At 40.3% G+C, this 15,074-nt stretch overlaps 1 protein-coding gene across 1 annotated transcript in view; it reads left to right on the top strand.

Annotated features, from left to right (window-relative positions):
- LOC121576581 (semaphorin-3D-like) overlaps positions 1-14,571 on the top strand; it is a 67,987-nt gene extending 53,416 nt beyond the window's left edge. The window contains exon 18 of the mRNA XM_041889824.1: positions 13,074-14,571. Within this exon, the coding sequence (XP_041745758.1) occupies positions 13,074-13,604 (531 nt within the window). The 3' untranslated portion in view covers positions 13,605-14,571. The remainder of the gene's footprint in view (positions 1-13,073) is intronic.
- The last annotated feature ends 503 nt before the right edge of the window (positions 14,572-15,074 follow it).

Below are 15,074 nucleotides of genomic sequence, written 5' to 3'. Positions count from 1 at the left end.
AAATCCAAAATGCCTCACATCTCCTTCAAAATGTAACACTGCATTCAAAATGCCATAAACACATGTCAGAATGAAGCATTTGCGTCAAATGGCAAACACTACTTTCATAATAATAAATTTTTGCATATACCATGTAAACACTTTTGTTCTAAATCTAAAGCTCTTAGGTCTTTCATAGGCTTATATATACATTTCAATACAATGTTCTACAGTGAAAGTAATCTGCTGAGAGGGGTAACAAGTACACTGTAAACACCAATGCAATGTAGAAACAGAAAATATTTATTAGGCCAAACATTACTGTTGTATACAGTAGCATACAACAAAACCATAAACATATGTAAACCAAAAGTATATTCTTTAGAATACAGTAAAGAACACAATTGTGTGTGGGGGGTCCCGGGGGGGCAGTCCAGGAAATGGTAGGGGGGGGGGGCAGTCACCAGTACTAAGCTACGCTTCATCTCTTCTCCGGGCTGGGTCTGGCCAAAATACTTTGTCCACATCACAAGATAAGTTTTCTCTTGCCAAACATCGAGGGAAGTATCTCCTAGCATGGCGTATCCAACCTTGGACAGAGGCAACCTCTATGTCCCCACATGCGTCCTCCATTGCCTGGGGAAGCGGCATGCGGGCATAGGGTTGGCAATCATACACTTTCCAGCGCCAGGTTGAGAATAATTCCTCAATGGGATTTAGAAAAGGTGAATATGGGGGTAGGTACAAAACTACAAATTGTGGATGGGTGGCAAACCAGTTTTGGACCAGAACAGCCCGGTGAAAACTAACATTGTCCCATATAACCACAAATCTAGCAGGCTCCTGATCTGGATCAGGAACAAGCATTGTGTAAATTGCATCCAGAAAAGTGAGCATATGGCCGGTGTGGCATTGTGATGGAGGACCCCGTTTTTCGCAGATTCTTGACTCTGTCAGAGTTTCTCTCAAATGGCACCTTGTAAAGTTGTTTCATCGTCACTTGGTGCCATTGGAGGATGCGTTGTATGGTCGACAGGCTTACAGCATTGATGTTGTTAAATATGGTGTCATTTTTCATGCTCTCTTATCGCTCAAATCCTAATTGCATTGTTGGCCAAAACCATATTTATAATTGCAGTCTCTTGTACATCTGTAAACAAGCGTCCTCGTCCTCCATGATGTCTTTGCCTTTCCACTCTGTAGAGAATTCAAACACAGTATGTGTTCAGCATAGAAACTGTAAACAATGTACACAAAAATGTAGTACAGCATGATAACCAACCTCATTCATTCAATGCAGTACAGTAAATGGATGGCTTAGAGTTACAAATGTTTATGTAATACTATGCAGTCATACGTATTTTACAGTACATTACTGTAATGCTAAAATAGTCATTAGATAGTTGCATACCTGTTCTCATTTCTGAAGGTTCGAATTATGGACGCCACTGTAAATCGACTCAAGTTGGGCTGGACTCTCAGTCCAGCCTCTCTCATGGTCAAACCGTGGTTGATCATATGATCAACAAGTGTTTCCCTAATCTCATCAGAGATGGCTCTCCTTCCTTCTCTTCTTTGCCCTCGTCCTCTTCTTCCTCTTCCTCTTCCTTCTACTCCTCCTCTTCCAACTATTCGTCTTTGAATTTGTCCTCGTTGTTGTCCCCTGCCTCTCCCTCCTACTCCTCTTGCTCTCTGTCCATTGTTGGCATCCATTGTTCAAAACAGTCCTATACTACAGTAAAGCAGTGATTGGTTAGTGATCAGTTAAGCAATTAGTGTTTGCACATGTGAGGAGAGTGTGTTTGACCTGGTGAATAAGTGTAGCATTTTGATTGGTTGTGTTTGCAAAAGGAAAGCAAGTCACTTCCTGTTAGATTTTTGGTGTTTTAGGTAGAGAATTGTGTGTAGTGTTTTGAAAAAAGTGTTTTATGCAATTGACAACTGAGTCAAAGGCTGAGAAATAGCTTATGGTTTTGGAGATTTGGTGTGTAGGTTTGCACTTTGAGTGAGAGGTTTCAAAAATCGTGTGACATGAAAATATGTTGTGTGTAAGCAGTTGGAAAAAACTGTAACACTATATGGTGAAAAGCCTAATTTGCATATTTCCCATGGTGCCGTTTCTTTTCAAGTGAATTGTAGGGTTACCACCCATGACTGTATTTGTTAGTGACAGAGACATGGTTGTTGAATTCGTTCCTTTTAAAGCCATGTTGCTTTCACCACATGAGTACCTATGCACATGTTATCATACCTTTTTTGACTTTATGAAGCTGTTGGCATAGTTTTACCCTAACAGTGGTGTTAGGAACAACCTGGTTTTTACAAATTACAGGCCACATCAGGCCTGCAAATCACATGATACTGGCTGGCAAACTGATGTGTAGTTCCTTTTGGAATCCAGCCAGAGTTAAGATATCCAACAGTTTGAATTTTTATTCACCTCGCTATCTGCATTCAGAATGGATACCAGGATTAGGAACTCAGGTTAAGGAGACTACCTAAACCATTTAAACCGGAACAACCATTTCAGTAACGGGTGCAATAAATGTAACTAACTGGTTGGATTTATTTAGAAAAATATATGTTATTTATCTTTGTGTAGCATAAGATTAATCATTTGATCAATGTACATGCAAAAACACAGATATTAAAATACCCCCCCAAAAAAAAATATATACCTGCATAGAATGCTGGGAAATATGGTAATGATGGGTGTGGTTTTGATGGGACTGTTTTTCTCTCCACAGTATAAAACAATAACTCTGGTTATTAACACCAACACTGTGGTTATTTTACACCACTGAATGTTAATTTCACTCTAACAGAGTGAATGTAACTCCTGAATCAACACTAGACATTTTAGACTAAAATAATCAACACTGGCCAATTTGCTGTGTAGATCCGAAGGTTCATATCGAAATCATTGGCTGAGCGTCTGGACTGAGCACAGAAGGTTAAATGTATTGAACTTATTAGAAAAGTAGTTAAATTGCACTTGTTTCTCATAATTCATGAAAATAATGCATCAGTGATTTGTATATCCTGCAACTTTCTGAAGAATAACGTCTGTTTCTGTGCGCCTGTGTCTTATTGTGTAGCCAGTTAGCATGCCTAAACAGTCATTTCTAAAGGCTTTCCCAATAAACCTTCCCAACGAAATGTTGATTGCAAAGTAGGCCTACCTGGCAGAATGATATCATAATGATTTGTATCAATTGGGTGGGTATTTTTTTAGCAAACTCTCCCATCACATTAAACACCACTACAAGAACCCCTACATAAACACCGCTAGCGAAACACAATGGTCTCTTGTTAGTGTGCAATTTAATTAAAAGCAACTACCCCCCCCAAATAAATGTTATTTGTATTTTCCACAGACCTCAAAAGTGGTCTCCTAATGTGGTCGAAGCATTGTTGTGGACATAGGACTTCCAATTGTGTTGATTTTCTATTTTAAAAAGTGTGATTTTGAGAGTGAGAACCTGAAAAAAAGATTTTATAGTGCCCTCCCACTGAGCACAGACGTCAATTCAACGTCAATTCCACATTGGTTCAACCTAATTTTGTTGAAATGACGTGGAAACAACATTGATTTAGTGTGTGCCCAGTGGGCTATGTATTCCTGTGTGGGGAGACTGAGATTATCATTACATGTCATGATAAACCTTGAACACAGACCAAAGAGCCAAACTCCCTCTGGAACTATTTTCTCTGTCTATTGTAGTTTGGAAAGTTAGGAGTATTGAGATTAATAAAATGTGTATTACGTACTTATTCTCTGAAAATATACTCATTTTTTCTTGCACTTTACACCGTGTTTCCGTGAGGAAATGTTTTTCTTGCCTTTTTTGGGTCCTCACCCTTTTGCCTCCCTGCACACACACACAGCTTGTAAAGAGGGATCAGGTCAGGGAAGAAGTTAATCTTGTGCTATCAGAGGCTTACAGTACTAGCAGTAGTACAGAGGTTAGTTGTAAGTCATCATGTCCCATGGCTGAAAAACAGACATTTTAACTGCTTAAAACAGACACTTGCTGTTACATCATGTACCCTTACATAACAGCAAAACAACACAACCAACCAAAACAACCTGGAGGGGTGCTTCGATGTTCTAGATCAGCAATCTTTGCAAGAAAAGTAACATTTTAGCAGAGAGAAAACATTTACATTTTAAAGTTAATTCCCTGCAATTCTACACATTTTGCCATGGGGCATAGAGAAAACGATGCTTTGAGTTAATTATACACATTTTACCATGGGGCAGAGATAAAATTCTGCAATTTTATAACTAATTTCATGTAATTCTCCACATTCTGCCATAGGGTGGAGATAAATGTTTGCAGTTTTTAAGTTAATTTCCTGCAATTCTACACATTTTGTCCTGATTTATGCCATTTTTACATTTTAGTCATTTAGCAGAAACTCTTATCCAGAGCGACTTACAGCAGCAATAGAGTACCACAGTATGAGTCATAATACCCATAAAACCAAGCGGTCAAACAGGGAAATGGTTCCAATCGTTTATCTTTTTCCACCATTCATTTTTCCCATAGGGGATTTTAGAAACACTTAAAATAAGGGCTGTGTTTCGTGTAGGCTTACCCTGGCGTTGTGTTTTGATAACCCTGTAAATCTCTCTAGGACAAGGTGACATTTATCAATATATTTGCCTGTATTTACCCCCCAAAATGAAATGCTAATTAGCTGCTAATGTGGTTATCATAAAGAATTACAATTGCCATGATGATCTGGACGAGACTGCCGAATCGAGGCAAAGGTAAAAATCTCTGTATTAACTATTTAATGTTAGCTAAATGTAGTAATGAATAAATTGGCAACATTTCTTTATATGGACAATTCTGTGAAATGTCTTGTGCAAGTTTTAAATTGACACAATACCTGTTAGCAAAGGTGTCAGCTAGAGATGACGTGTTGGAACTTGCAGGGATTTGTAGTTTTGCATGATGTCTACTTTAATTCGAAGCATTTTCGAATCTGAGAGTAAATAGAGCCGAATATATTGATAAAAGTCACCTTGTCCGATAGAGATTTATATGGTTATCAAAATGTCACGCCAGCCTACAAGAAACACAGCACTTATTTTAAGTGTTTCTAAAATCCCCTATGGGGAAAATGAATGGTGGAGAAACGATTGAAACCGTTTCCCTGTTTGACTGCTAGGTTTTATGACACCTCCACTGTGGGGCTCTATTAGGGTAAAGTGTCTTGCTCAAAGGTACACTGGCAGATTTTGCACTTAGTCAGCTCAGGGATTTCTGAATTACAGAAAGTACAGAAAATTACAGAAAATATAAACAGAAAAAATATTTGAAGTGTGTGTACCAGAGTGCACTGAGTTCACTGTTGCCCTCAGACCGGAAGCGGAGCCTGTTTCTAACTCTAGCAGTATGATTGGTTGACTTTGGAACTGCCAGTGTTACTGTAGGAAGAGGTCAGAAGCAGGGTACACTCTTAGAAAAAAGGGTTCCATAAGGTTTTTTTGCGGAGGGATAGGATTCTACCAAGAACAGTTTTGATCAGAAGTACCCTTTTTGGACGACAAGGGTTCTTTGTAAGGCAAAGGGTTCTACCAAGAACCTTTAACATCCTAAGAACTGTTTTTGGAAGAAAGGGTTCTTTGATGATTCTTTGGAAGGCAAGGGTTCTACATATAACCATATATCATATTTCCCAGCATGCTCTATTGCAGGGCGATTTTCAGAATTGTTTGTTTTACTGTAATATCTGTGTTTTTGCATTGATTGGTTGATTAATTTTATTCTACACAAAGATAAATAACATACCGTTTTCTAAACTAATCCAATCTGTTTATTGCACCCATCACACATTACGAGATGATTGTTCCAGTTTAGATGATTGAGGTAGTCTCAGTCTTCAATTTTCCCTATCCTGGCAGTATGCAGGTTGCGGGTGATAAACAATGCCACTAGGAATTACACATCACTTTGCAAGCTAGCATAGTTGGACTTGCAGGCCTGATGTGGCCTGTAAACAAGGAGATTCCTAACACCCCTGTGTTAGGGTATAACTAGTCCCTCAAAGAAAGGCCTTATATACAGTGCATTCGGAAAGTATTCAGACCCCTTGACCTTTTCCACATTTTGTTATGTTACAGCCTTATTCTAAAATGGATTAAATATTATATTTTTTCTCATCAATCCACACACAATACCCCATAATGACAAAGTGAAAACAGGTTTTTAGGAATTTTATAAAATGCATATATATATATACAAAAATAAGAAATACCTTATTTACATAAGTATTCAGACCCTTTGCTATGAGCCTAGAAATTGAGCTCAAGTGCATCCTGTTTCCATTTATCATCCTTGAGATGTTTCTACAACTTGATTGGAGTCCACCTGTGATAAATTCAATTGATTGGACATGATTTGGAAAGACACACACCTGTCTATATAAGGTCCCACAGTTGACAGTGCATGTCAGAGCAAAAGCCATGAGGTCGAAGGAATTGTCCGTAGAGCTCCTAGACAGGATTGTGTCGAGGCACAGATCTGGGGAAGGGTACCAAAAAATGTCTGCAGCATTGAAGGTCCCCAAGAACACAGTGGCCTCCATCATTCTTAAATGCAAGAAGTTTGGAACCACCAAGACTCTTCATAGAGCTGGCCGCCCGGCCAAACTGAGCAATCGGGGGAGAAGGGCCTTGGTCAGGAAGATGACCATGAAACCGATGGTCACTCTGACAGAGCTCCGGAGTTCCTCTGTGGAGAACCTTACAGAAGGGCCACCATCTCTGCAGCACTCCACCAATCAGGCTATATGGTAGAGTAGCCAGACCGAAGCCACTCTTCAGTAAAAGGCACATGACAGCCCGCTTTCTAAAAACCTGTTTTTGCTTTGTCATTATGGGGTATTATGTGTAGATTGATGAGGGGGAAAAAACAATTTAATGCATTTTAGAATAAGGCTGTAATGTAACTAAATGTGGAAAAAGTCAAGAGGTCTAAATACTTTCCGAATGCGCTGTAGGTAATGCATTTTCATAATTTCATTTTAAAGGCTAATAAGGCTGTTAGATTAGCGTTAGTGGTGTAAAGTACTTAAGTAAAAATACTTTAGTAGTTTTTTGGGGTATCTGTACTTTACTTTATTATTTATATTTTTGACAACTTTTACTTTTACACCACTACATTCCTATAGAAAATAATGTACTTTTTACTCCATACATTTTCCCTGACACCCAAAAGTGCTCGTTACAATTTGAATGCTTAACAGGACAGGAAAATGGTCCAATTCACACACGTATCAAGAGAACATCCCTGGTCATCCCTACTGCCTCTGATCTGGCAGACTCACTAAACACAAATGCTTAATTTCTAAATTATGTCTGAGTGTTGGAGTGTGCCCTTGACTATCCGTAAAAAAAAAAAATAACAAGAAAATTGTGGCATTTGTATTGCCTAATAGAATTCATTTGAAATGATTCATACTTTTACTTTTACCTTTGATACTTAAGTATATTTTTGCAATTACATCTAATTTGATAATTAAATATATTTAAAACCGAATACTTCTAGACTTTTACTCAAGTAGTATTTTACTGGGTGACTTTCACTTTTACTTGAGTCATTTTCTATTAATGTATCTTTACTTTTACTCAAGTATGACAATTGGGTACTTTTTCCACCACTGTGTAGTATGCTGTGATGTTCGATGAGTAACCTTGTCTAAGACCTAAACATTCAACTGTCAACTCTCTCTTCTGTAGAGCAGAGAGCCGATGACCAGGGGTCAATCACTAGTGACTTCAAGATGGAGAGGAGTGATAATGATAGTTGTGCAGAAACACAGCCCATACAAATATCAGTTTTTTTTCTCTCTCTCTTTCTGATGCTCTTCTCCTCCACCTCCTGCCACCTCATCTCTTCTCCTCTCTCCCTGAACTCACTGATCGTTATGAGGAAATAGAACCTTCGGAACCCTTTCTCTGTTAGACAGGTGGCGATTGACTGAGACCAGACACTGGAAGAGCAAGAGAGAGCAAGAGACAGAAAGAGAGATTGAGATAGAGGAAGGGGCTTTATTTGTATTTTACATGGAAAAGGGGATGTATTTGAGGAGGCATGAAGAAAAGGGAGAGAGAGAGAAGGAGAGAAACACAGAAAGAGAAGGAGATGGCGAGATACATGTGTTTGTATTAGAGGAGTGGGACTGGGAGGTGAGGAAACGAGAGAGGGACAGGGAGAGGGTGGGGGTGTTTTGGTGAGAAAAGGTGAGCAGAGCAACTCATTGAGACGACAGAGACTGGCCTAATCAACAACTCCAGTCACTACACCTTCTCCTTGTCTCATCTACCTCCCCTATCATTCTATTCTCATCACCCCTCTCCCCTCCCCTTTCTCCTCCATCCTCTCTTCTCCCCTTCTTTCACTTCTCCTCATGTCCCCTCTTTTCCCTGTCTCCTCACCCTTTTACCCCAAACCGTCCCAGATTTCTTTATTGGCAGTGTGTGGTGTGAGTGTGTATGAGTGTGAATATGTGAGTGTGCATATGCGTGTGTTTATGTGTGCCTCTACAGGGGAAACCATAACCCTGTCCTCCCCAGGCAGGGCCATGTGTTTGTGGGTTAGCAACACAATGGGAAGGAGGTTGAAGGATTGGATGCAGGAGTACTCTCGCTGGAATAGTTTGAGCATGACTATGTTGAATAGTGTGTGGATACAGATGCAATATAATATAATTTTCTTTCTAATCCAAACAAAGGAGAAGTCCCACAGAGAAGAACATTCACTCTAACAGCTGTCCACACACATGCTACTGGGGAATTGACCTTTAGAGAAGCTTTTCATTTATCAACGTTTATTATATACTCTACAGCGATTAAGAAAGTTAGGAGCACCACATGAAATTTAGGAGCACAAGAAAATACTATTTTTTTCATTGATTGAGATACAGCCAATATTGGGCCTACTGTAAATGAATTCAAACTACTTTTGAAGCACATGTTGTGCTCCTAGAAACAAATATGTAACACTGTAAAGACATTTGTTTATTATAAAAGCTAAGATGTTGATACGAATACCTGTCATTGAAATTACAATGTAATTTGTGGAATATTAGGTTTCTACATTGTGTAAAAACATACTTTTCCTACTGAGACGCATTATATTGAAAATTGTGCATTGTCTTTAAAAAAATGTCAGATTTGTGATGATGACATGCAAGACATATATTATTCATTCATTGCTAAGAACATTGATCTCCTGAAGAAGCTATCACTTTTCCTTTATTTCTGTGCACCAACATTTTTGGATATACCGGTAAAATTACCAATGAGGTAACATGACTGAGCAAAGTGTAAACAAATGGTTAACGACACACAAGTCGTTTTAGAAAGGTCCATGACATGGTTTATGAATGTGGGCGTATTCACATATAGTCCTCTTTAAAATAACCGATCTCAGGCCTCTTTAAAGTGAACTCTGGGGTAAAAAAAAGCAAAATAACTCAGTTATCTTGTATTCACACTTCCCTTGCCTTTGAATGAGGACTCAACTCTTTTGCCAGTTCACTTCACCTCCTTTGTGGTTCGAGTCCTCTTTGCATTCACATTGCTATGTTTAGAAAGGAACCAATAACGTTTTCCAACATTCACTCAATTCACTTTGGGTTTTTACAAAGTGCAGGACAAGCCATGCGTTACCTACTTACATTTTGGAAGCTAATAGATTGCATTTAGTTAAAACATGGGACATAATAATTGTAATCAGAAGATACTGTTAACATATAAATATAATTGGTAACAGAATAAATAGCAGAAAAATAACTGCAGATTAAATAATGCTGTCATTTAAAAATTTACACCCAATGTAGGCTTCTGCCACTTTAAAATCTAGAATAGATTTTGTACCCTATGTTGTGATTCTCACCAAATATGATGTTGTCTTCTCACACTATTCAAACCCCACAATCGAATAAACAGCGTATAAAGCTCTCTTAGCCTATAGATCACATATTGTAAATAGTCTGAGCTAAAAACTCCACACATATTTGTGAATTTCATGGCAGGGGAAACGATGTTGCAGTAGTCTAGCGTGTGGTGTGGGAATAATGACAACTGCCTTAAAAAAGGGAAACGGACCACGGAATTCAAGTGAACGGAACTCAGACCAACGCTCAAGATGGTCTCAGTTCAGTTCACTTTGGGGGCTCTTTTGAAGGGTCTGAGTTCCTTTGGAGTGTTCACACTGCACAAAAAAATTAGCGAACCGCACTGAGTTCACAAAAATTGGCTGAAAGGGACCAAGTGTGAAAACACCCTAAAATGGGTTCCTAGCAATAAAAATGTTACACCGGTAATATGGGTCAGATCTTTTGACCTGGTTGGGCTACAAGCAAGCCGTTTTCTCTGCAGTAACGGTGCAACCATGACGCTATCGAATCTGCATCGGTTTTTTCTCTAGGGTACTCAGAAACAATGGTACAGCGTAGCCTTATCATTAAAAAAAAAAAATCCTTGTCGCACACTGGTCCAAAACTAAAACTCCTGGTCGCGTATCCAAATTGGTTGTACTTTAGAGCCCTGATACTGTATATTGTTTGTTTGTTTGTAGTGTGACACAAGTAATTTTTCCAACAATTGTTTACAGACAGATTATTTCACTTACAATTCACTGTATCACAATTCCAGTGGGTCAGAAGTTTACATACACTAAGTTGACTGTGCCTTTAAACAGCTTGGAAAATTCCAGAAAATGATGTCATGGCTTTATAAGCTTCATCTCAAGACGTCAGTCAGGAAGTTAAAGCTTGGTCGCAAATGGGTCTTCCAAATAAACAATGACCAAGCATACTTTCAAAGTTGTGGCAAAATGGCTTAAGGACAACAAAGTCAAGGTATTGGAGTGGCCATCACAAAGCGCTGACCTCCATCCTATAGAACATTTGTTGGCAGAACTGAAAAAGTGTGTGCGAGCAAGGAGGCCTACAAACCGGATTCAGTTACACCAGTTCTGTCAGGAGGAATGGGCCAAAATTCATCCAACTTATTGTGGGAAGCTTGTGGAAGGCTACCCGACACGTTTGACCCAAGTTAAACAATTTAAAGGCAATGCTACCAAATACTAATTGAGTGTATGTAAACTTCTGACCCATTGGGAATGTGAGGAAAGAAATAAAAGCTGAAATAAATCATTCTCTCTATTATTCTGACATTTCACATTCTTAAAATAAAGTGGTGATCCTAACTGACCTAAGACAGGGAATATTTACTAGGATTAAATGTCAGGAATTGTGAAAAACTGAGTTTAAATGTATTTGGCTAAGGTGTATGTAAACCTCCGACTTCAACTGTAGGAGCGGGTTATGTTTTATTTAAACATTTGACTGTCCTGCCTTTCCTCTCCTCTCCTCTCCTCCCATCACCCTTTTCCTCTCTTTCCCTTTCCTTCCTTCTGTCCTCCAACTCATTCCATATGTACTCCATCTCTCCTCAATCCCCTCCTCCCTTTTCAAATCTTCACCCTCCGTTTCTTCAGTTTCTTCCCCCCACCCCTCTCTATCTCTCACTCTCTCTCTCTCTTCTTCTCCTTCCATCATTTCCAATCCAGACCGGCTGTGACAGGAAGTACCTTGGACCAGCTGGTCAGAACACCTGCATATCAGTATATGTTCATTCACAGTGTTTCATATCCCCCATATCCGCTGAACATATCCCCTTGTAAAACTCAGTTATAAAACCTAAGAGCTGGTGTCTCCAAACTGTTGACTCAAACAAACCATACTCAGAATAAATGCAGAATCATGTGAAACAAACATTCCACTCTACTCTCTACAAATTACAGTCAGATTCCACCTAAAACACTCCTGACACTTTTATCCACTGATCTGATTGTAAAGTATATATCTATAATAGCACGGTGCTAAACACTAGAACGTCTCTATATGGGTCACCATGTTCAGGTCTGCAGACTCCTATCATATCCCAACTGTAGGGTCTGCTGCCTCTGGCTCAACTACACATCATCAAGATTGAGTGATATTCTATTGAGACCCACACACAGATCACACAAACTAGCTGGCCAGAATGATCTCTTCCTCTTCAAAGCACCCCAACTATCTCTGTTTTCAGTTTCCCCTCTGGCAGGGGGGAGGTATGCTTTGAAACATTCCTGCTTACTCTCTCTCTCTCTCTCTCTCTCTCTCTCTCTCTCTCTCTCTCTCTCTCTCTCTCTCTCTCTCTCTCTCTCTCTCTCTCTCTCTCTCTCTCTCTCTCTCTCTCTCTCTCTCTCTCTCTCTCTCTCTCTCTCTCTCTCTCTCTCTCTCTCTCTCTCTCTCTCTCTCTCAGAGCCCAGATGTGTTGTTTTAGGCTGTGTCACCTGATGAATCATAGGGGATGTTTGTGGGCATGGATAGAGAAGACCATTATCACTCTGCTATGCTAGCGACCCTGACACACACACACCTCTGACCCCATCAGTCAACAAAGACTGCACCCAAACCTTTAATGTGCATCCTGTTTCAAGGGCCATTACCGTGCTTAACACACCTTGGGTACAAATTAGCTGTGTGCGTGAGTGAGGTATTGGTGTGTGTGACTTGTTGTTGAAGGGTTACAGTCTGGTGTTGATAGGTCTGGTTTTCCCTGTTAGACCTTGTGAGTGTTAGTTCACCCAGATATAAGATACAATAATTAGGTGCTTACAAGTGCGTGTGAATTGGACATTTGTTTTTTTTGCATATCCAGAGCCAGGGATCAACCATTATTGATGGCGACCTTGGAGCAATTAGGGTTAAGTGCTTTGCTCAAGGGCACATTGACAGATTTTTCACCTAGTTAACTCAGGGATTTGAACCAGCAACCTTTCTGTTACTGGTCCAACTCTCCTAACCGCTAGGCTACCTGCCGCCCATATCACACATTCCATATGTTTCATTACCATCATATTTGTTAATGTTCTGCTTATCTCCCTGCTTGTGTTTTCTTGGTTGAGTTAGGCTAAAAGTCTGTCCAATGTTTCATTCCTATTATAGATGGTTGTCTTTATAGAGTACTACAGTATATGACTGCTTATAGCAAGTGTACTCTCTCATCTCACCCCGTCTTCCAGGTGAGGCCAGATGACAGAGTGGTCCTTACAGACCGAGGTTTTCTCATCCGTTCTCTCCACCCTGCCGACGCTGGCGTGTATGTGTGTGTGGCACAGGAACACACACACTTCACACACACTCTGCTCCGCCTTACACTTCGCCTCATTCCCTACGTGCATCTGGACGGGCGGACCAAGCCCAGTGAGGAACCCAGCGTTGAGATTCGCCCCGGGGCTGAATCTCGTCAGCGCTATAAGGACTATCTGCGTGTGATGCGTTCTCCCATTGGCTCGCTGGAGGACTACTGTGATTCGCTGTGGCTGGAGAAGAGGCCGGCCAATAGGAGAGGGGGAAGAGGGCAGGGGGCGGGGTTAGGGGCAGGAAAATGGAAACACATCCAGGAGCTGAAGAAGAGCAGGAACAGACGACACCATGGAGAGAGGGGTGCAGAGAGGGATAAAGAGAAGGATGGAGAGAGGGTAGGGCAGCGGAGGAGAGGATGTGGTGGTGAGGGTACCAAAGGGGAGGCATTGCTACTGGAACAGCAGTAGCGAAAAGTGTAATCAGTCAAAGTATTAAGGGAGTGCATCAATGTTTATAGGTGTAAGGGGGGCCATAGGTAAGATGATCATAGTTAGTTGAGGGACAGTTATAACGGCATGGGAACAGGGATCCTGTCGTTGATAAGATGGACCACGATAGACTCTTCTTACAGAGGTATAATCTTCTTTCATACCAGTCAAACACTCACATAGGCCTGGCTTCTCAAACTACACTACCCATGATTCCCCTGGCTGTGCCTCAGTCCAGGGCCATGTCTCAATAGCATCTCAGTGCTTTTGCTGACATACTGTAGCAAAATAACCCTATTTTAGAAGGGTTGACGCTAATGTCAAAAGGGATTTTAAACTCGAGAGTGTAGAACTTGTCTGCTGAATTTGGGACTTTGGAGAGTGTTTAGATTCATTCTGTTTTGATCGTAGTACATGTTAATGCCGTAGTTGTACATTTAAGGGGAAGATCACTGCAATCACTGTGCCTTAGTTGTCACACTGATATTGACTAAACTTGCTATAATCAACGTTTTTTTGACAATTTTAACTACCGCCCTTGCAAGCTAGCCAGCATTAACTAACTAACTAGCTTTTGGGTGGGTAGGTTAGTTCAAAGTCTTAGTTCACAGCGAGAGTGTGACATCACTTTAACATTAGCTGCATCCCTTCTAGCCATAACTATATTTTAGCCTATTGAGACGTGTCCCAGAGGTCAGTGTTTTGTGTCTTAATCAGATGCATTTATGTTGAATGACTGTAAATACTTTTATAACATGTACAGGTGAAACTGCATGCTCTAGTTAAGCTTAGATAGGACCTATTCTACTGCTACTATGATAATCATATATTATGTCTAGAATGAACAAAGAATCATATTTTTGTACAAAGTGAATGTTTCTCTTTTTGTATGTAGATGTATTTTGGTCTTGTCTGAAAGTTATTTAAATAAACTCTTGTCTTATAATTTCTGGATGAGTATGGGGGAGAAGAGGGAGAATGAGTGAGAGAAATGAAAAATGCACCATACGTTTTCATTTTTTTTTACTGCAGTGAACTTTGTTTAGCTCAGCTGGTCCAGTACTGATATAGTAACAGCAGCTGTACACACACACACACACACACACACACACGCACACACGCACACACGCACACACACACACACACACACACACACACACACACACACACACACACTAGCTGACCTTAATGATCTGTCCCTCTTCAAAGCGTGTCAGGATGATTCAGTCCCAGCTGACCATAGATACTGTACAAGGAGAACTGTTTGTGTGTGTGTGTGTGTGTGTGTGTGTGTGTGTGTGTTTTCCATGGGAGATACAGCTGATGAACAGGAGAGGTTGGTTTCTCAGTATTGGGCTGATTGGACAGACTAACAGTATAAAGCCCAAGGTGCACTCTTAGAAAAAAGTAGAATCATACAGGGTTCTTCGGGTTTGTCCCCATAGGGGA

Source organism: Coregonus clupeaformis, chromosome 23, assembly GCF_020615455.1.
Source record: "Coregonus clupeaformis isolate EN_2021a chromosome 23, ASM2061545v1, whole genome shotgun sequence".
Classification (NCBI taxonomy): Eukaryota; Metazoa; Chordata; class Actinopteri; order Salmoniformes; family Salmonidae; genus Coregonus; species Coregonus clupeaformis.
This window is presented reverse-complemented; position numbering and strand designations above follow the sequence as displayed.